General features: G+C 36.5%; 1 protein-coding gene across 8 annotated transcripts in view; it reads left to right on the top strand.

Annotated features, from left to right (window-relative positions):
- PRKACB (protein kinase cAMP-activated catalytic subunit beta) overlaps window positions 1–22,699 on the top strand; it is a 147,895-nt gene extending 125,196 nt beyond the window's left edge. For all 8 annotated transcript variants that reach the window (XM_082408590.1, XM_082408589.1, XM_082408592.1 and 5 more), the window contains 2 exons: window positions 13,456–13,620; window positions 19,418–22,699. In XM_082408590.1, the coding sequence (XP_082264716.1) occupies window positions 13,456–13,620; window positions 19,418–19,543 (291 nt within the window). In that variant the 3' untranslated portion in view covers window positions 19,544–22,699. The remainder of the gene's footprint in view (window positions 1–13,455; window positions 13,621–19,417) is intronic.
- The last annotated feature ends 1,239 nt before the right edge of the window (window positions 22,700–23,938 follow it).

Genomic DNA, 23,938 nt, shown 5'->3' with positions numbered 1-23,938 from the left:
GTTCCTCTTTAGTTCTTCTACGTCCTTGTTAAATGTTTCTTGCATTTTCTCTATTCTATTTCCAAGATTTTGGATCATCCTTACTATCATTATTCTGAATTCTTTTTCAGGTAGACTACCTATTTCCTCTTCATTTGTTAGGTCTGGTGTGTTTTGACCCTGCTCCTTCATCTGCTGTGTTTTTTTCTGTCTTCTTATTTTGCTTATCTTACTGTGTTTGGGGTCTCCTTTTCACAGGCTGCAGGTTCGTAGTTCCCGTTGTTTTTGGTATCTGTCCCCAGTGGCTAAGGTTGGTTCAGTGGGTTGTGTAGGCTTCCTGGTGGAGGGGACTAGTGCCTGTGTTCTGGTGGATGAGGCTGGATCTTGTCTTTCTGGTGGGCACGTCCACGTCTGGTGGTGTGTTTTGGGGTGTCTGTGGCCTTATTATGATTTTAGGCAGCCTCTCTGCTAATGGATGGGGCTGTGTTCCTGTCTTGCTAGTTGTTTGGCATAGGGTGTCCAGCACTGTAGTTTGCTGGTCGTTGAGTGAAGCTGGGTCTTGATGTTGAGATGGAGATCTCAGAGAGATTTTCGCCGTTTGGTATTACGTGGAGCTGGGAGGTCTCTTGTGGACCAGTGTCCTGAAATTGGCTCTCCCACCTCAGAGGCACAGCCCTGATGCCTGGCTGGAGCACCAAGAGCCTTTCATCCACATGGCTCAGAGAAAAAGGGAGAAAAAATAGAAGGAAAGGAAAAAAGAGGATAAAATAAAATAAAATAAAGCTATTATAAAGCAAAGCTATACAGACAAAATCTCACCCAGAAGCATACACATATACACTCACAAAAAAAGGAAAAGGGGAAAAATTAATATATCCTGCTCCTAAAGTCCACCCCCTGAATTTGGGATGATTCGTTGTCTATTCAGGTATTCAACAGATGCAGGCACATCAAGTTGTTTGTGGAGTTTTAATCCGCTAATTCTGAGGCTTCTGGGAGAGATTTCCCTTTCTCTTCTTTGTTCGCACAGCTCCCGGGGTTCAGCTTTGGATTTGGACCCGCCTCTGCGTGTAGGTCGCCTGAGGGCGTCTGTTCCCTGCCCAGACAGAACGGGGTTAAAGGAGCAGCTGCTTCGGGGGCTCTGGCTCACTTGGGCGAGGGGGAGGGAAGGATATGGATGCGGGACGAGCCTGCGACGGCAGAGGCCGGCATGACGTTGCACCAGCCCGCGGCGCGCCGTGTGTTCTCCCAGGGAACTTGTCCCCGGATCACGGGAGCCTGGCCATGGCGGGCTGCACCGGCTCCCGGGAGGGGAGCTCACAGGCTGTTTGGTGGCGGCAGCAGCAGCCTTAGCGTCTCATGCCCGTCTCTGGGGTCCGCGCTGATAGCCGCGGCTCGCGCCTGTCTCTGGAGCTCCTTTAAGCGGTGCTGTTAATCTCCTCACCTCGCCCACCCGGAAACAAAGAGGCAAGAAAAAGTCTCTTGCCTCTTCGGCAGCTGCAGACTTTTTCCCGGACTCCCTCCCGGCTAGCTGTGGTGCACTAACCCCTTCAGGCTGTGTTCATGCCGCCAACCCCAGTCCTCTCCCTGGGATCCGACCGAAGCCCGAGCTTCAGCTCCCAGCCCCAGCCCGCCCTGGCGGTGAGCAGACAAGCCTGTCGGGCTGGTGAGTGCTTCTCGGCACCGATCCTCTGTGCGGGAGTCTCTCTGCTTTGGCTTCCGCACCCCTGTGGCTGCGCTCTCCTCCGTGGCTCCGAAGCTTCCCCCTCTGCCACCCGCAGTCTCCGCCCGCGAAGGGGCTTCCTAGCGTGTGGAAACCTTTCCTCCTTCATGGCTCCCTCCCACTGGTGCAGGTCCTGTCCCTATTCTTTTATCTCTGTTTTTTCTTTTTTTCTTTTGCCCTACCCAAGTACGTGGGGAGTTTCTTGCCTTTTGGGAGGTCTGAGGTCTTCTGCCAGTGTTCAGTGGGTGTTCTGTAGGAGCATTTCCACGTGTAGATGTATTTCTAATGTATCTATGGGAAGGAAGGTGATCTCCGTGTCTTACTCTTCCGCCATCTTCTCTTACTCTTCCGCCATCTTCTATTGGAAGATTTTTAATCACAGTTTCAATTTCATTACTTGTGATTGGTCTGTTCATAATTTCTCTTTCTTCCTGGTTCAGTCTCTCAAGGTTTTACTTTTCTAAGAATTTGTCCATTTCTTCCAGGTTGTCCATTTTATTGGCATATCGTTGCTTGTAGTAGTCTCTTAGGATGCTTTGTATTTCTGCACTGTCCGTTGTAACTTCTCCTTTTTCATTTCTAATTTTATTGATTTGAGTCCTCTCCCTCTTTTTCTTGATGAGTCTGGCTAAAGGTTTATCAATTTTGTTTATCTTCTCAATGAACCAGCTTTTAGTTTCATTGATCTTTGCTATTGTTTTCTTCATTTCTATTTGATTTCTGTTCTGATTTTTATGATTTCTTTCCTTCTACTAACTTTGGGTTTTGTTTGTTCTCCTTTCTCTAGTTCCTTTAGGTGTAAGGTTAGATTGTTTATTTGAGATTTTTCTGATTTCTTGAGTTAGGATTGTATTGCTGTAACCTTCCCTCTTCGAACTGCTTTTGCTGCATCCCATAGGTTTTGGGTCATTGTGTTTTCATTGTCATTTGTCTCTAGGTATTTTTTGATTTCCTCTTTGATTTCTTCAGTGATCTCTTGGTTATTTAGTAACGTATTTTTTAGCCTCCGTGTGTTTGTGTTTTTTACATTTTTTGTTTTTCCTATAATTTATTTCTAATCTCATAGCATTGTGGTTGGAAAAGATGCTTGATATGATTTCAGTTTTCGTAAATTTACCAGTGCTTGATTTGTGACCCAAGATGTGATCTATTCTGGAGAATGTTCCATGTACACTTGAGAAGAAAGTGTAATCTTCTGTTTTGGGGGGGAATGTCCTATAAATATCAGTTAAACCTATCTGGTCTATTGTGTCATTTAAAGCTTGTGTTTCCTTATTTATTTTCATTTTGGATGATCTGTCCATTGGTGAAAGTGGGCTGTTAAAGTCCCGTACTATGATTGTGTTACTGTTGATTTCCCCTTTTATGGCTGTTAGCATTTGCCTTATGTATTGAGGTGCTCCTATGTTGGGTGCATAAATATTTACAATTGTTATATCTTCTTCTTGGATTGATCCCATGATTATTATGTTGTGTCCTTTTTTGTCTCTTGTAATAGTCTTTATTTTAAAGTCTATTTTGTCTTATATGAGAATTGCTACTCCAGCTTTCTTTTGATTTCCATTTGCATGGAATATCTTTTTCCATCCCCTCACTTTCAGTCTGTATGTGTCCCTAGGTTTCAAGTGGGTCTCTTGTAGACAGCATATATATGGGTCTTGTTTTTGTATCCATTCAGCCAGTCTGTCTTGGTTGGAGTGTGTAATCCATTCACATTTAAGGTAATTATTGACATGTATGTTCCTATTACCATTTTCTTAATTGTTTTGGGTTTATTTTTGTAGGTCCTTTTCTTCTCTTGTGTTTCCCACTTAGAGAAGATTCTGTAGCATTTGTTGTAGAGCTGGTTTGGTGGTGCTGAATTCTCTTAGCTATTGCTTGTCTGTAAAGCTTTTGATTTCTCTGTCGAATCTGAATGAGATTCTTGCTGGGTAGAGTATTCTTGGTTTTAGGTTGTTCCCTTTCATCACTTTAAATATATCATACCACTCCCTTCTGGCTTGCAGAACTTCTCCTGATAAATCAGCTGTTAAATGTATGGAGTTACCTTGCATGCTATTTGTCATTTTTCCCTTGTTTATTTTAACATTTTTCTTTGTCTTTAATTTTTTTCAGTTTGCTTACTATGTGTCTCGGCTTGTTTCTCCTTGGGTTTATCCTGCCTGGGACTCTCTGTGCTTCCTGGACTTGGGTGGCTATTTCCTTTCCCATGTTAGGGAAGTTTTCTACTATAATCTCATTAGGTAAGCTTTCTGCTATAATCTCTTCAAATATTTTCTTGGGTCCTTTCTCTCTCTCTTTTCCTTCCGGGACCCCTATAATGTGAATGTTGGTGCATTTAATGTTGTCCCAGAGTCTCTTAGGCTGTCTTCATTTCTTTTCATTCTTTTTTCTTTATTCTGTTCTGCGGCAGTGATTTCCACCATTGTGTCTTCCAGGTCACTTATCCATTCTTCTGCCTCAGTTATTCTGCTGTTGATTCCTTCTAGTGTATTTTTCATTTTATTTATTGTATTGTTCATCTCTGTTTGTTTGTTCTTTAATTCTTCTAGGTCTTTGTTAAACATTTCTTGCATCTTCTTGATCCTTGCCTCCATTCTTTTTCCAAGGGCCTCAATCATCTTCACTATCATTATTCTGAATTTTCTGAAAAGTTCCTATCTCCACTTCATTTAGTTGTTTTTCTCAGGTTTTATCTTGTTCCTTCATCTGGGACATAGTCCTGTGCCTTTTCATTTTGTCTGTCTTTCTGTGATTGTGGTTTTCGTTCTGCAGGCTACAGGATTATAGTTCTTCTTGCTTCTGCTGTCTGCCCTCTGGTGGATGAGGCTATCTAAGAGGCTTGTGCAAGCTTCCTGATGGGAGGGACTGGTAGTGGGTAGAGCTGGGCATCCCTCTGGTGGGCAGAGCTCAGTAAAACTTTAATCTGCTTCTCTGCTGAAGGGTGGGGCTGGGTTCCCTCCCTGTTGGCTGTTTGGCCTGAGGCGACCCAGCAGTGGTGCCTACAGGCTCTTTGGTGGGGCTAATGGTGGACTCCAGGAGGGCTGACTCCAATTAGTACTTCCGAGAACTTCTGCTGCCAGTGTCCTTGTCCCTGCAGTGAGCCACAGCCACTCCACCCCGCCCCCCACAGGAGACCCTCCAACACTAGCAGGTAGGTCTGGTTCTGTCTCCTGTGGGGTCACTCCTCCTTCCCCCTGGGTCCTGGTGCACACACTACTTTGTGTCTGCCCTCCAAGAATGGAGTCTCTGTTTCCCCCAGTCCTGTCGAAGTCCTGCAATCAAACCCCATTGGCCTTCAAGTCTGATTCTCTGAGGATTCCTCCTCCCATTGCCAGACCCCCAGGTTGAGAAGGCTGACCTGGGGCTCAGAACCTTCACTCCAGTGCGTGGACTTCTGTGGTATAATTGTTCTCCAGTTGAGAGTCGCCCACCCAGCAGTTTTGGGATTTGATTTTATTGTGATTGTGCCCCTCCTACCATCTCATTGCAGCTTCTCCTTTGTCTTGGATGTGGGGTATCTTTCTTGGTGAGTTCCAGTGTCTTTCTGTCAATGGTTGTTCAGTAGTTAGTTGTGATTCCAGTGCTCTCGCAAGAGGGAGTTGGAGGTGGTATTTAAATGTCAAATTATTCATGCAATATTAAGGTTCAGGTTTAGAAATGCATAGTTAACAGAAAAGTCTTATAATTCCCACATTAACTGTGCCTCATCCTAGCAATACATATGCTAAGTTTCTGTATCTAGTCTTTAAATTTAATACTTCAGTGCCATATACTCTATACAAGAATCAGTTATGGTTTCCACAGCAACTCTATCTGGCTGCATTACTCTTGTTAATACAAAAGTTAACGTTGTGTTCAAAAATGACATTTGCAAATAAGGTGGCAGGCAAGTAACAGCTGTGTGGAAACCTTAAAGTTAGAGTTTTTGACTTATGTAATTAAAAAAAATTCTTAGTTCCATTATGTATGAAGTAAATATTATTCCATTTTTAATGAGCACCAAAAATGTACAAGGAGACACTATAAAAAATATAAAGTTGTAAACATATGTATACACAGAATGATCCAAGTGTCAGTTAATTTTTTCCTGAAGAGCAATCCACATTCACATGAAGTGTAGTTGATTAGCAGCCAGATGGCTTTTCCCTTCTATGTCCAAGGTCCCCAAGATCATTCCCAGGTTAGGTGATTCACTAGGAAGACTCACAAAATTCAGCATATAGTAATACTCAAGGAATGAATACCTTTCATTGTAACAAGTACCTTACAAGAAAGTTTATAAACTAAAATCAGCAAAGGCAAAAGTCACATGGGGTAATGTCCAGAGGAAACCAGCACAAGCTTTCAAGAGTCCACTCCCAAAGGAGTCAAAAAGGACACTTCATTCCTCCAGCAACAAATCTGGCAACATGGATGAAATGTTATCTATCAGAGAAGCACAGTAAAGACTCAGTGCCCAAGGGTTTTATTGGGATCACATATATACCCTCTACCTAACACATAGCAAAATCCCAGACTCCCAGAGCAAAAACAGATGTTCAGCATAAACCATATTGTTTGTACCAACAGTCTAGGTACAGTGAGCCACTCATGTCATTTAAGGAAGTTTCTTTTCAATGTCTGGAACTTTGAATCACCATTCCAATTCCCAGATACCTGCCAAGTGCCAAACTTGCAGGCAGGCCTTCCTGAAGGGTAGCAGTCTCAGGCCTGCTATATTTTCTCTTTTTTGTGTATTCCTAAGTAATATACACATATACAGATATACCACTACACTTTTTCTAAGGTACCATTGTTAATGCTTTTGGAGAAATTAAAATGCCATTTTCTATTTGGCATGACTACAGTTAAAGAGACTTAACAGTACGCAGGAGTTATTTTCATGAAGTACAAAAACAGTTATACCATTTACATAAAATCCAGGGCCGTGTTTTAACACTTTGCTGTGGACATTTAAAATTCTTCTTAATACCTGCTTTGAGACAGTCCTTACCTTAGGGGTCCTATGGGCAAATGATTGCAACTTGTTTTGCAGGGGATAGAATGAGGATGGGGTGGGTAATAACCTTTTGCAACCATCTGAATTCATTATGTCTATGCACTGTTTCTGCATAGGTAAGAACAGATCAGAGAGCCCACAATCATGGTACTAATATTTATTTATAAGTATTTTGTTAATGTCCTAGATGTTTCTTTTTATATATAGGATCCAGGTTGATTAAACTTTCCCTGGGTCCTATGAGGCAGTGTGGAACTTTGCACCATATCTATTAGAAAGCCTAATGTATGAAAAGTTGTTATGTGTTTTGAAAAATTAACTAATGTATATGCTCAGTTTTTCTAGATAATTTTTTTACTGGGATGGTAGATTTCTTGAACTGTACTAATTTAGAGAGAGGATTTCTCAAAATTTATTCCAGTATGCATGTGGACAGAAGTTAACAGATTATTTACTGTATGCAAACTCTTTTGAGTCATTTAAGCCCAGTAAATTTTACCTTGATGCATAAAAGATAATGTTACTGGTTGAACAATCTTTTCCTCTATAAATTGCAGAAGAATAGCAGTAAAATTTTTCTATTCTTCAATCAAAGATCAACTTTGTAATTTCTGTGATTAAGCTGAGTATAGACAAACTTGATTTTGGTCTTATTTTATTTCTAAAGTTTAAAAAGAGTCAGTGAATTTAAATCACCCAGTATGCGTACTATTAACAACATGCACTGATTTGCTTTTTGGATGTAACTTCTTAAATTTTTAGAAAGTAATAGTTACTCCTAAAACTAAAATGTACAAGACTTTATAATCAGTGCTGAAAGCAGAACAATATTCTGTTTGCTCAATTCAGAGTGAATTTCACAGTTGTTTTAACATATTATGTAATATAATTTGACAAAGTTGTTTAAGGTATCAGCTATATTCACAATTCTGTCCTTATAAAACGGTTATGGCTGTCCATTTTCTCCCTGCCTCTATCAAATTTAAGAACCTTAGGAAAAGAAGAGAGTGTTTGTTGTACAAATTTAACAGGTGGAGCATGAGACAAGAAGAAAAGAGGAACTTCTTACACTCTCCAATGACTTTTCTAGCACAAGTGCCCTTGGGTAGTCTGGAAACATAATGATAGATATTGCTGACTTCCAGGTTCCTTCTTTGATTCAGAAATTCAACTTCAGTTCATTAAAACATTATCCTAATGAAAAGATTTAAAAAATGAAACATGTATTGAATTAGTGCCTGCAAGATGCAAGGCAGTTTCACAGGGAGTTCCCTGGCAGTCCAGTGGTTAGGACTTGGTGCTTTCACTGCGTGGGCCTGGGTTCAATCCCTGGTTGGGGAACTAAGATTAAGATCTCAAAAGCTGCATGGCACAGCCAAAAAAAAAAGAAAGGCCGTTTCATAAAAGTTAACTAATTTCTTTTCATACCTGCCAGATGAAATATACTCTTATCATTTTATAGATGAGGTAAGTGAGACTCAGAAAGGTAAAAGAGTTTGCCCTAAAGCATAGAGAATGTATGTAACTGGAGTTGGGATTGGAACCCAGATATTCTTTCTACTAAAGAAATAGCTTAGTAGAATTTTTAAGATGACAAGAATGTTCCATTTTACTTGATTTATAACTCCCTTATCCTATGTGTAGGTAAATCAAGGCTCAGAATTGCCCAAAGATAAAAGCTGGTTTGTGGCAAAAAAAGAAACAGAATCTAGTTCAGTGGTTCATTCATTACTCCTTCACTTGGCTTCAGTGACTCTTCATAATCTTAGTTTTATTCCTGAATTACTCATCTTTCCTTCTAAATCTCTTTGGCTTGATCCTCTTCTTTTTCTGCATTTCTTCCATTGGTGGTCTTATTCTCGTTATGACTTTTAATGCTACCTGACAGCTCCCAAATTCATTTTTTCCGTCCATACGTGACTCATTGAGTTGCAGACTTCTGTATCCAACTTCCTACCTGAAATCTCCACTCAGCGGTCTAATAAATATCTCAAATTCAACCTAAAACTGACAGATTTTTGTTTTCCGTAGCTAATCTGTTCCTCCCACCATCTTTCCCATCTCAGTTGATGGCAACATTATCCTTTCAGCTACTTTCAGTTACTCAAGACAAAACACCCTGGAGTCCTCACTCCATATTTGATGCACAGGAAAACCATTTTGGCTCTATCTTTAAAATATGTGCAGAATTCAACTACTTCTTACCACCTTCACTGATACTGCTCTCTAACATTAAGTCAGATCCTGTTACTCCTTTCAGAACTTTGCAATGATTCCCCATTTTCTTCAGAGTAAAAAATTAAAGACCTTACAAAGCAAGGTTTTGTCAGGATAACAACATTTTTAAAGGGTCACTCTTGTTGCTAAGTTTCTTTCTCACTAGAATATAAACACTGTGGAGGCAGGAATCTTTGTCTCCCTTTGGTTTACTACTATATCCCAAGCACATCAGTGCCTAGCACATAGACGGTATTGAATCAGTGTTTGTTGAATTTAAGTTCATGCATTCATTAAATATTTATTAAGCTTATGGTATATGACAGACCAGTGCTGGATAGAGAAAATCAGCTGTGGTCTCTGCCTTCATGAAGCTTTCATGAAATAGATGCCCATTCTCAGAGATACTGATTCTGTTGGTCTTCTGTGTATTCCAAACATCTGTATTTTTTAAATTATTACAGATGATTTTGATACACATGATGTGTTAAAAGCTTGTTGTGTGTGTCTGTACCTCACTGTAGAAACAGATTTGTTCTCAAGAATATATCATTAGGAAACTCAGAAGTAACTTGGTCTCTAAGGGTTGAAAAACATTCCTAAACAGGAAATATTAGGGGAAAGAAGACCCAGTAAATACTCTAGGGAGTACATATTGCACAAACACCTCTTTCATGTTAAATAATGCCAGTTTCCAATAACCTTATCACTCACATCTACTGGTTGAATGGGGTTAAACTGTCTCTTTTCCACATCTAGCTCTTTACAGCTGTTTTCACATTATTTGCCATATCATATATTTTGTGCTATCATGGACTGCAGAAACATGTAGGAGTCAAAAGAATTAAGTTATTTTCCCAACAATGAAATTAACTGAGTTGGTAGTCTCACTGGAGCTAGGGTTCCTTATCTTTCTTTAAAAAAAAAAAAAAAAAAAAAAGTTCCTCATCTTTAAAATGAAGGTTTAGACTAAATTAAGCTCCCTCTAGCTGCAGTATTCTAGAATTCTGATTTTCCTTTTGACATCTACAGCAGTTATAATTGATAACAGTGATAGAAACAATACAGTATCAAAATTTGATACAGTTTTGAATCATCCCATTATAGAAGTCTTTGGTGTTTCCAGGTTAACATACTATAAATAAAGGTCTTGCATTTAAAACATAATTTCATTTATTTTCTAGTTTTTGCTAATTTCAGTTGATGAATCAACGTGGCTCTTTGGGAAGTTCAGTCAACAAAGAAACTCCATTTCTGATTACATTTCAGAACAATCATGGAAAAAATACTTTCACAATGATTCTCATTATTTCCCCTCCAGTAGACTTTAAGGGTATGACAGATTCCCATCATTAACATGGCTTACTATGGGAGTGTGGGCTACCTATCATAATCTCTGGGGAAGAAGAGGGTGTGATGTGGAGGTGAGGAGGACATGTCTAGAATTTGAAAAGATTCCCAAATGATTCTGATATCTACCATCACAACCCTCTACCACCATTCCCCATTTGAGAATCACTGTTCTGGGGATTAACCAAATAAATGTGCTTATTAACTAATTCAAGACCATCACTGCATTCCACATAAAAAACTACTTTATTCAGGTGTATATATTCTTTATCCATTGCATTGCATATTACCTGAATTCAGAAGATAGTTTATATGTAGTACATCACTGTCTACCATTCTGAACATCATGAAGTGGAGAATAACTGACACATTATATTGAACAGTTCATGCAAACTCTATTCTAAATGAAGATAAGTATACTTCAAATAAGTTTTTTCTTTGGAATCTAAACAAAATTAGAATATAACCATTGTATAAATAATCGTGGTATTTTTCAAGTGGACAGTGTGTCTTTGGATATCCAATATTCTCTAGTTTTTATTCCAAGTAGGATAAATGAGGAAATGTGCAGCAAATATTTTTAAGATGAAAATTTCAGTCTTTTATAAGGTTCCTAACAACAACCTGAAGCTAGAGTGTATATCCTGGAGTTGGAGTGCCTGGTTTGCAATTATAGCTCTACCACTTATTATCTCTGCAATCCTGGGCAAATTACTTAATCTCTGTAGGTCTTAATTGCATCACCTATAAAGTGGGGATAATAATCGTATTTACCTCAGTGTTATGTTCTGGATTTTATGAGCCAGTGCATATAAACTGTTTGGCACAGTGCCTAACTTCTAATAAGCCATTGTGTCAAAAGCAAAAACTAGAGAGGGTGGTAGTTCACGTCTTTTTTTTTTTTTTTAGAACATAAAACATCTAATAATCTGTAATAATATAGGCTTTGCAAAAATGAGGTTTTTTTAGTTGCTAATATGAGTTGACCCCAAACCTTCAACCTTCAAATAGTCTTTGTTTGCTTGACACAATACTACTTTTCCTCTGGTATGATGGTGACTTAGTTTATTACTTACACTAAAATTGTTTTTTGATCTGTCACTAGCAGAAAAAATAAAACTTCTGCATAAATAGTAAATAGTGTTGCAAATAGTGCTTCTCAAGCTTTCATGTACAGATGAATTACTTGGAGATAGAAGCTCAGATTTTCAGGCCCAATACCATTAACATCTGAAGTAAGCCCCAGGAATCTGCATTATCATCCTCTACTTCCCAGTTGATTTAGATGAAAGTGGTCCCTAGGACCACACTTTGAGAAATATTTATTCACAGAATAGCAGGAGAGTGGCAGTCAGAAGACTATGGTTATGAATCTAGCACTGCCATAGATTTCTAGCTTTGCATCCTAATGATTTAACTTCTGCTTTGAGAACATGAGAATGTATGTCAAGTATGTTGAACTTTTTAAAGTCAGAATGTAAATTAAGAAGTTCTATATGTTTGAAGACAGTGTAATAAAGAGCAAAATTCATGAGGCTGGGAATTGTAAGACGAGATTTCTCGTCCCAGCTCTGCTACTTTATAGTGTAATGATTGGGTAAGGTATATAATGTCTCTGAAATCTTAGTTTCTCCATCTTTAGAACAGAGTTAATACCATATTCACCAAGTATGTTATATCCAACTAGGATGTAAGTACCAAGAAATCAGACTTTGTTTTTGCTCACTGTTGTATATTCAGCACCTAGAACAGTGCCTGGTACATAGTAGGTACTCAATAGGTAATTGTGGAATGGATGAAGTATATTATTTGAAGTGATCTAATAAATCCTGGGAATAGAAACACAAAAATAGCATAGTACCTTCCCTCCAGAAGCTCACAGTCTGGGTGAGACAGACATGCACAAATACCACAGCATAGTTAAATGAATGAGTGCATTGTGAAGATCACCTGAGGTAATGTAATGATGCACATTGCAAGTTATAAGGTGGCACTTGTAGAGAACAAAAGAAAGAATGCAAATTCAGAAATGGATCTGTTAACCCTTTAAAGCATTTCTTCAGAGATTTATGGTCAGTTTGAAGTTAAGGCCATGATAATCCAGAGAATAATGTTTGTATTTAGTGAAGTTGGGAACATGAAATGGGACCTACAAGTGCACGATAGGAAAATGGGATTAAAATGAAAGTGCACGTGCTCACACACATGTAGATATACGCACATACATACCTGTGTGTGTGATGGGGAAGAGGGCAGTGGAACTGATTGAACACAGTTGAAAAGGATAATGGAGAGGTGGTAGTAATGAAGGAAGAGTAAGGAGACATAGATGCAGCTGTTTCTTCTAATATCATCCTTTAGTAGTACTCATTTTAATTTAATTTTTCAGTACCCATATTAATAATAGGGAGAGAACTGGGAGTTAGGTTGGAGTAGAGAGTTAGAGGAGAAGAATGTGTTTAAACAAAAAAAAAAGTAGACCTAGGTCTCCAATGACTGGTACTTTATTTTATCGATTACTTGATATATAACATCTTCAGTTATTTGGGGTTTTTTTGTTTGTTTTTAAGGCTGGGGGCCAGTCAACTAATTGTAAAGTCTTCACAGTTTAGAAAGTGGAAAATGCTTTTAAACCAATCTAAATCATTTTTTGCACTATTGCATAATAGCAGAATTATTTTTAAAAGTCACTCATAAGTAAAAGAAGAGTAGTTTCCTATGCTATGAAAGGCAGTGTGGATTTTTATAATCATTTTTAGACTTCCTTTTTGATCATCTCTTTCAAAAATGTGCATACTGATATCTTTCATATGGTGTTTTTTCTATTTAAATTTCAAGTTTAAATTTGTATGTTGCTAAGACACAAGATTTATCATGTGGGATCCAAGGGGTCTCTCTTGAAGATAGGTAAACCTTCTGACATTGCTGGAAAAGTTCTGTAGTTATGCACATTTTTCTGGAGAGGGGTCCATGTTCTTAAAGAGAGTCCATGACCAAAACAAGGCCCTAAGAGAACAGTTTTAATTTATTGACTCAATTCTCTTTTTTAAAGACTACTATGGAGACTGAAGTGTGTAGTTAAAAGTATCTGAAGGTCATCACTACATATTTTTGTTTATATAATGATCTATCACCTCAAAAAAAATTTTGGAATGTGTGTTTTACCACATGGTTTGTTTTGCAGGTTCGATTCCCTTCTCACTTCAGTTCAGATCTCAAGGACCTTCTAAGGAACCTGCTGCAGGTGGACCTGACGAAGCGGTTTGGAAATCTAAAGAATGGTGTGAGTGATATAAAAACTCACAAGTGGTTTGCCACAACTGATTGGATTGCTATTTACCAGAGGAAGGTGAGGCTTTTCTTTCTTTAATTTAAAAGCTTTTTAAAAGTTGCTGTTTAAATTATATGTAGTAGAGGGAAAGTGTATATTCTATTTCGACCACCAATTGAAATGTTTTCCTGGTTAAATTTTTCCTACCCATGCCTCTTTTCATAATGCCATGGCAATTATATATTAGACAATGTCGTAATGGTTTGCACTTCAAAACTGATGTGAAGCCACATTAGTAGGACGATATGTAAACAAATATATTCTCTTACCCAGAATTGGCATACAGCCAGATATAATAACGTTTAAGTGCTGGATTCATCAGATATTTTTCAGTCATTATTACTTTACCTTTGTAATAAATTGAGACGTTTAAGAAAAGATTTTGCGGTGCTGAATTACTTTTCTCTCTCCTTTTGCTTCTTAAATGCCCAGTTAAAGGTAGTTTGTATGAATAAAGTGTTTTCATCTTGAATATGTTAATTTTTTCTTTTTTTTCATAAAACAAAAACTTCTAATGTTTCAGAAATTTGCCATATTTAATAATGCCATGCATCCACATGAGTGAATTTCCTTAGGAAAAAAGTGTAAATGCTCAAATTATTAATAGCACAGTTTTTCTAATTTATATTTTTTATAAAAGATTTTTTTAAAAACATTAAAAGAATTTTAGAATGCAGCAAATAGAAAATATAGCAAGACCAAAACAATGTGAGTGCAGTACAGCCTTTGCATCTCAAAGGGGTTCAAAAACTCTCTAACCATTAAATTCATGAAACATAGCTGTTAGCATCATTATCTCAACTGGTTGTGTTATGTAGTCAAGAACAAGGTCCAAAGCAAGTTAAAATAGATTTTAGATCTAATAAATAAATATTTTATATTTTCATGTTTTTTCTACATTTCCTAGCACCAATGCAGTACTTTCAAATTAATGAAAGCAACTCTGTAACTTCTCATTTTAATCTTTGAAGTAATCCTATGGGATAGGTGGTACCATTTTCCCCATCTTACTGATAAGAGAATCGGCTCAGAAAAGCTAACTGCTTTAAACATAATCATACAGCTGCTAAATAATGCCTATGTTTGATTCCAAGTTCTTCAGATTCCCAATTCCAAGATCACATTACCCCTTTAAAGACCTTTTAACATGGTTATTAAAATAAAGCCCCAAACCACTGAACAGTACATTGTTTCATAAGATATTCATAGATTTTACATATTACGTGCTTAACTTTCATGCTTTGACCAATTTTGGAGTAGGAAGACTCTGCCTCAGAAGGCAGAAAAGAGTGAGCATGAACTCTGGGGTTAGGTAGACATTGATCTGAATCCCAGATCAGACAACCATTAGGAGTGAGATCTCAAGCAAATTACTGAACCACTTTAAAGCATCAGATTTCTCATCCTTAAAATTTGTATTAAGGTAGAGGATGCAAAAGGAAGAGTAATTTGGAGAGAAAGATTAAATAGATTGGTCCAGGCTCTATTTTTCTTTCTGGTTGAGGTATGTTTCATATAGTTATCATCAAGTAATCTGTTAAGTAAATAGATTTGAAATCATCATAATCCCATCATCCAGACAGCACCTCTATTAACGGTTGGCATATTTATTCCTTTTTTCTGTGCTTTTCCTCACCACGGTCTATTCCCATGACTTCAGTGACCACCTTCAGTAGTAGATCTACTTCTTCCCACCCTGCATTTTCCCCTTAGCTTCAGACCATTACATCACAATTACTACCTACTACAAGATTCTATTTGGGTGACTTATTTAATCTACATTTTCTTTTAGTGCTTTTTGATCTAACTTCTTTTTGTTATTGTTGTTTAATAATTAACCAATTATCCTCTTAGCATTTGTTGAATAATAATTATCTGACTCCTTATTTGAAACTCCACCTTTCCTAATACTAAATTATTACATACTTCAGTCTGTTTCTGAACTTCATTTTTTATGAGCTCTTTTTGTCTCTTCTTGTACTGTACCCCACACCACCACACCATTTTATGTAGCTTTATCATGTTTATTTCAATTTTCAAAATACTTATATATTTAATATGTGGAATTCTTATAAATATTTATGAAAAATACATAATTCCGTTTTCTCCAGTTTTATTGTAGTAAAGTACACATAACGTAAAATTTAATATCTTAACCATATGTAAGTGTACAGTTCAGTGGCATTAAGTACATTAATATTGTTGTGCCACCATCACCACCATCCATCTCCAGAACTTTTTCTTCTTGCAAAACTGAAACTCTGTACCCATTAAACAATAACTCCTCTGTTTTATTGGTCTTTCCAAATATTTATGTTGTATTGGGGGATCTTAATTGGGATTACAGTATATTAATTAGAAGAGAACCAAAATCTTTAGGATTCTTTTTAATGAGCATGTTATATTTCTGCAGTTATTCAGATATTTTCTGTCATTTGATAAAGTTTTAGAAACCCCTTCTCTCATACAGGTCCAATTTCTCTCTCAAAGTTATTCCTTAAATTTATATTTTGGTTGCTACTGTGAATGTGTTTCTCTCCCATTACAAGAGCACATGGGAGAAAACATTTCTATGTTTGTTACAATTGGCTACCTTACTAAATAAATTCTGTTACTGATTTCCTTGGATTTTATTGACAGATAATCACAGTGGGCGGAGGGGTCATTTGCCTCTTCTTTTTCAATATTTATATCTTTTATTTCCATTTTGTTTTATTATATATGCTAGAATGTCTAGAATAATATTTTAAAACAGTGGGCCTGTTGAGCTGTCTTATCTTGTTCTTCTTTTGAATGGGAATGCCTTTTATGCTTTACCACCAAATATGAAATTAGCTATTTGTCTAGGATAAGTATTCTTGATCAGGTTAAGGAAATATCCTTGATTGCTAGTATACTGTATTTTATCTTCTTTGACATATTAGTATATGGAGTTACATCAGTGAGATATCCTAACATTCCTGAAGTGAACATCATTTAATCCTAGGGTATTATTATTTTAATATCTGCCTAAAATCAATTTGCTAAAGTTTTATTTAGGATTTTTACTTCCATAGTCATAAGTTTTATTGATCTATAGTTTTTGTTTTTCTGGAGTTGAGATTATATGGATTCATAAAATGAGTCTGGAAATTTTCCATGTTTCTTATTCTTTGGGAAATTTAAGGAACATAGGAATTATATTTATACCTTGGAAATTTTAAGAAATTAATTCTCCTGTGGATATTGGCCTCTTCAAATTTTTGCCTCTTATAAAGTCAATTATAGAAATTTATATTTTCCTATAAAATCATTTATATCCCTTTGTAATTATCACTATTTATATTGTCTTTATTATATTATTGTTAATTAATGCTATATTTAGATGAATTGATTAGACTTTGTTGAAGTTTGTACTTTTTATTAGTATCAGTATCTTAAAGATTTATGATGTATTTTGAATATTTTCAGATTTATATTTAGAAATAAACATTTCTGCTGTTACTTAGCCAACATTTACTAATCTTTACATATCATGTATTTTAAACAATTATTCTTCAAATGGGTAGAACTCCTACTGCTCATTTAGCATTCATGTGCTTTCCAAAGGGCTGGATTTATCTCAGGTAGTAAACAGCTTATCTGCCAAGAAGTAGCACACTATAACAAACAGGTTATTTTTTTGGGCAAATTGATCAATAGCAAATCTTGATGATTAACAAAAATGGACTTGGGCCTCTCTGGATAATTTACAAACAGAAATAATTCAGTACTTTAACATAGCCATTTGTTTTACTATCATCTCAATTCTAAGTATGTAGAGAAGTACAAAAATAATAGTAAATTTGAATAGTTTTCATAGTCCTTTTTTATTCTCTGACCAAGTGCTCATGAACAACGAAATAGACAAAGGCATCTGGCAGAAAGACAAAAAATGGGAGAAAATGGCCTGGACAGCTCAAACTGTACAGTCATTTTCTAGAGATTGTCTCAGTAGGTGTGATCCTAAACTGCTGCCTTGCTAGTAGACATGAGGCAACTGTCTGCTTAGCCTATTCTTCTGTGCAGTGCAGAACTGCAGGCCCCAATGCAGGGCACACAGGCAACCATCTGGCAAACAATAAGATATTAGACTCCCCATTCCTACTTATTTTTTACCTTATTCTTTTTAGATGTCTTCTTTGTGTGTATCTTATAATAGTTTAGCCATGTGTGTAAATAATTTATAAATAAATAACTATACATTTATTGGTGATATATACTCAAAAATGTTTTACTAAAGGGCATATAAATCAAAAAACTTTGGAAACCACTGGTATAAATATTAGAAACAGCTCTGGACTGGAAGTGGAGACCTAATGAATTTGAAACCTGCTTTAGCCACTTATTAGTCACATGAATTTGGTCAACTTTCTGTTTTATAATCTGTAAAATGGGAATAAGGCTACCTTCCCTGCCTCCCTCACAGTGTTACGCTGAGGAAGAAATGAAACAGCCTGCGTATAATTGTTTGTAAACATTATAGATGCTGTGTAAATTGTGGTGTTATTGTTTCAGCTTCTCAAATCTTTTCCTCAAACATATTCAATACACCACAATATCTTTATACAGACCATATTTTAAGTAATGGAAAGACATTTTATTTTTAGGATCCAAAGAGAAAAATGTTCAGAATTTAACAATTTTGTAATTCTAAAAGAGATTTTTTTTTCAAATTTCTCAGAAATTTTTGATAGCCAGATATTTTAAACAAAATAGTCTTGGGAATTAAAAAAAAATGATTAAAAATAAATCTGAATTATCTGTAACCTCAGGAGGAAGGAATTAAGGAAAAGGGGATAGAAAATGGACTTCAGAAATAAGGAACTGATAAAGGAAAAACTGGAGTTCTATAACCTTAAGTGCCAGCATTTTGATGCCAGCAGTTAATTATCCTAGAAATCTCATTGTTGTTGGCCTGTACCATTCCTTGAATGAAAATATTGAGATCAATAGCAAACCTATAGTTTGCTTCTTCTTTTAATGTTGTGATCATTTAGGGACTTAAAGGCATTTAAAGATTGCTACTGTGTAGTAATAGTCGGAATTTATTTTTCTTAGTGTTTGTTTGGAAATTCTCTGGCATTTGTTTTTCCTCCTTTTCCATATCACCAAGCAGTTAACACTTCTGACACTATCTATTTGGAGATACCAATTGCCAGTCCAGTTTTTGCTTCTAACGGGCTATAGGTCAAGATTCCCACAAACACCTGGGGGTTGATTAATTTTCTAGAGTGGCTCACAGAACTGAGAAACTACTTACTGGGTGACCAGCTTATTATAAAGGGGTGTAACTCAGGAATAGCCAGATGGAAGAGAGGCACAGAGCAAGGTGTGTGAGAAGGGGCTCAGAGCTTCCTGCTCTCTCCAAGCATGCCACTCTCCGCAAATCCCCACTTGTTCACCAACCCAGAAGCTCTTCGAAACCCAAACCCCTTCCTTTTGGGGTTTTATGCAGGCCTCATTACACAGGCATGATTGATTCATTCATTGTCCATTGGTAACTGAACTCAGTCTCCAGTCCCTCTCCCCTCCCAGAAGGTCAGGGAGTGGGACTGAAAGTTCCAACCTTCCAATCACAGGGTTGGGTCCCCTGGGAACCAGCCTCCATCCTTAGGTTACTTAGGGGCTTTCCCAAAGACACCTCATTAATATGACAAAAGACACCTTTGCCACTCTCAACTCAGGAAATCCAAGGGTTTTAGGAGCTTTGTGCCAGTAACTGGCACAAAGACCAAATATATATTTATTATAAATCACAATATCACTCTTGTTTCTCTCTCTGTCTCAATTATAGGTTGAAGCTCCATTCATACCAAAGTTCAGAGGCTCTGGAGATACCAGCAATTTTGATGACTATGAAGAAGAAGATATCCGTGTCTCTATAACAGAAAAATGTGGAAAAGAATTTTGTGAATTTTAGAGATGAGCAACAAGATGACATCAGAGCTCACACTCAGTCTTTGCACTCTGTTAAGAGATAAGGTAGAGCTGAGACCGTCCTTGTCGAAGCAGTTACCTAGTTCCTTCATTCCAGCGACTGAGTGAGGTCTTTATTGCCGTCATCCGTCTGTGCACTCTACATCCACCTATGTAACAAGGCACCGCTAAGCAAGCATTGTCTGTGCCATAACACAGAACTAGACACTTTCCTGCTTCTCTTTGGTTCGTCTTTCTCCTCTTCTCCTAAATCCATTTCTTCCCGTTCATTTTCATTAATTTTTCTGCAAATTGTGCTTCATTTTATTTTGTTGGTGTTTCAAATGGGCAGTGTTATGGCTATGTGACATTGGAAGGGAAGGATAAATGTTGCTTTTAGTAGTTCTTACCAATATTTTTGTTGGTCAGTTGCTTGAGGATATACTTTCTAATAACCATTTTTACTTTGAGTAGCTCATATTCGGTTTTGCCAAAACGCTGGACAATTTTTGAAGATAGAATGTCTTTACACCAAGGATATTTATACAAATAAAACAATAACTTTCCTAGAACTAATACAGAGTAGCTAGACCCAGCAATTTGGATTCCTACAGATCAGAAGCTCTATTTCACTTCACTGCCTTTTCTGTCATCCTCCCCTTGAGTAAATAAGTGACCAGCCTGTGCAGTATGACGAGCGTGTCTCATTTGCAGGAAAAGCTAATGACATGGATCATCATTGCCCAGGTTCTCTCGCTTGATACCAGCATTTATGTAGGTATCAGAGAAGAGTTCTAAGATTTCTAAACTTTAACTTTCCATAAGGGTTTTAGCCAGTATTTTAATAGAACATGACTAATGAAAGTGACACATTTTTAAGTTTCTCAAATAGTCCCCACTGTAAACTTTTGAAAGGAAGAGAAATGAACTAAAAAGAACATTAATGTGAACAAATACTTAGCTAAGTCAAACAAATGGCTTGATTCTTGTAAACAATATAGAGGCACTTTTGTTTAAATATCGAGGTTTTTTTGTTTATTTTGCTTTGCTTTGCTTTGTTTTGTGACAGTAAGAACAAAAGTTGTTGCCAGGTGATTATGCTGGTGTACTGTATTTGTCAGCCTGAGGTAGAGGCCCTGTTGAAACTTTGGCTTTCATCCTATGCCTCAGCAGTGAGGAAAGGGGACAAAATTTATAAAACTACCACAATTGTGTTTTAATTTTGAGGTGTGGTATTTTTAGCTATGTTGTAATTTCTTGCCTCTTCTTTCAGTAAACGGAATTATGATCATGCAGATACAATTTTAGTATTTGAGTTTAGTTTTTTTAATATACTTTTTTGCCAATTGACTTAACATTGCTGTCATGTGGAAATTTCAAGCACTTTTGCACATTTTGTTCACTGTTTGTTGAGACTCCACTTAACTCAGTTTTTTAAATATGTTTTTTCTTTGCTTTTAAATTTCCTGTCTGGTTTTATTTCTGTGTGTCAGTGACCTATCTTAAAACAACACACCAAAATAGTTGAAAATAAACTGTGTTCATTTTTTATGATCAATTTACATGCATATAAGATGAGTTGTGTTTAATCAAACTGATCTTAATGTATATAAGCACTCTATTTGCTTCATTATCGGTGCAGGTAGGTCACTGATTCTACTTCTTTTCATCTGTACCACACCCTTGTAAAACCTTTGAAGACACTGAAAAAAATCTGTCTGAGATATTCTCCGTATCAGTCTGTACATCTTTTGGTTGTCAAGTGTTTCTGCATGGTCATGTCACTTAAAAGCTGATACTGATTTGTTGGTCCACCTATATTTAAAATGTGCAAGAAAAATATGAAATACTTTGCTGTAGCAAGTTTTATGTAACAAAAATATATCATGTTAATAAATCTAAAAAATTTTAATTACTTTTTTTGTATTTCATTTACACCCAAGAACATGCTGATCATGTATTCTATATGTATGCTATAAATGCTGTGGTACCTTTGTTGTATATTATTGTAAAATTATTACAAAATAATTTTAGTAAATCTTGGGGGTGACATTTTGATTATTACATTTTTAGTTTTCAGTAATTTAAAAGATTTCTATGAATTCTAAAAAAAAAAAATTATGAAATTACTACTGCCTGGCAGATTTGCTATAGAATCTACCTAGGTCGATGACCCTAGGCATACATTGGTTTTGAGGGCTATTTAGCCGTTCCATTTTAACTTTCCATTTAAAGGACACCAGCAAGCTTTCAAATATATCCAGGGAGTCTATTTTTGACCACTCAAGTACACTGAATTAGAATATCTTAGAATTATATAAAACTCCCAGTTTCAGCCACAATTGAGCCAAAAATAAGATAAAAGTTTGATTAATAAATAAGTGGAATGAATCAGTATTTAATATCAGATTACGTTATTTGAAACAGAAGAAATAATGAGTTGGCATTGTCGAGGAAGGAGCCCTAGACTGAAAGTCAAGGCATCTGAGTATCAAGCCTGGCCTATCACTATCAGCAATGACCTTGGCCTCAGTTCTCTTATCTATGAAATGGAAGAGTTCCATTAGGCAGTTTCTAAGGTCCCTTCTAACTTTCACATGTTGTGACAAGACTCTTCTTTTTATTTGACGTTTTGAAGGGATAACATGCTTAGAAGCAAGTCTCAGTAAGGCTATATTTTAGGGCATCTTTCTTCTCCTTACTCTACAGTGTTCTTACAATTCTTTGAATATCATGAGAACCTCGTGTCTGTTCTGATTCCTTCCTCCTTCACTGATGCTAAATATCCAATTGATATCAAACTGTCAACCTACCAAAAAGATATTGTGGCTTGTGGGCACTGCTGTCTTGTTCTGATATGTTCTTGTAGTGACTGCCCATTGGCCTGAAAATACTCATTGTAAGCCTAAAAAAATCATTTTTCTTTCCCACTGTTTTTTCTGCTTGTTGAAGAATTAAATGAAATAATGTATGTGAAAGCACCTTGTAAACTGTAACCTATCAATGTAAAATGTTAAGGTGTGTTGTTATTTCATTAATTACTTCTTTGTTTAGAATGGAATTTCCTATGCACTACTGTAGCTAGGAAATGCTGAAAACAACTGTGTTTTTTAATTAATCAATAACTGCAAAATTAAACTATCTTGAAAGGATAAAACAATTTATTGAGTCTTGGATTCTATTTAGTGCCCTTATTTCCTGATTTATTTTCTGCATATACCACAGATGCTTATGGATTCCTAGTTTTTATGTATTTGGGTGAGAACAGAGCAATAGAGGGTCAAATGTCCACTAGTCTATTCCAACTGTGTGTTTACTGAGAAACTACTAGATTTATTCCATAGTATCTAAAAGTGTTTCTTCTTTTTCCTCATGCTATTAGTCTAAATTATTCTTAAAATAATGTTGAAAATATTCATATTTAAAAGATTGACACTACAAGAGCCCTCATACTATTGTAATAATGAACTGTGAATTTATACTTTTTTCTTTAGAGGTGCTTTTGTGCTTCACCATTACCTCTTCCGGTTTTAGCCAAGTTGATTAATATGTGTTTCTATAGTTGTCCTTTACCTCAAGAAATACATTTTTATTTAATTATTTTAATAGCTTACCATTTTTATTGCTTTGTTACTACATTTATAAATATTGATGCATTTTATAACATGATACTACTTTTATGACTGCTTCATTTTATCATTGTTAGGGCTTAATATAAATTCTGGTTTCCTCACTTCCTTATGTAACTAATTATAAAAATCTGGGCATATCTTCACTCCAGAACTACCATCATTTGAAATTCACTTAACTTTTCTCTTACAAATATTGGATGTGAAGTTAAATACTTTAGATTTTAGCTTTCCTGAACATTTTCTATATGCCTTATTTAATAGACTTCATGCCCTCTGATAAGGGCTGAATTTTGCCCTACCAAAATTCCTGTGTTGAAGTCCTAACCCCCAGTATCTCAGAATATGATTGTATTTGAAGGTAGGGCCTTTAAAGAGATAATTAAGGTAAAATTAGGTCATATGTTGGGCCATGATCCAATAAGACTGGTGTCTTTATAAGAGGAGATTAGGACAGAGAGAACACGCAAACTGAGGGGAGACCATGTGAGAACATAAGAGGAAGATGACCATCTATAAGCCAAGGACAAAGGCCTCAAAAGAAGCCAACCCTGCTTACACCTTGATCTTGGACTTCTAGCCTCCAGGAATGTGAGATAATAAATTTCTGTTGTTTAAACCACCCAGTCTGTGGTACTTCGTAATGGCAGTCCTAGCAAACTAGTACACCCACTGAGTGTACTCCCATGGTGAACGGCTTGCATTCATCATCTCCCTTCAAATGCTTTATACTTAACCATAAGCCAAAAAGGAAAAAAAAAAAGTGTAGT

The sequence above is a fragment of the Balaenoptera borealis genome (genome assembly GCF_965194805.1).
Source record: "Balaenoptera borealis genome assembly, chromosome: 1".
Classification (NCBI taxonomy): Eukaryota; Metazoa; Chordata; class Mammalia; order Artiodactyla; family Balaenopteridae; genus Balaenoptera; species Balaenoptera borealis.
This window is presented reverse-complemented; position numbering and strand designations above follow the sequence as displayed.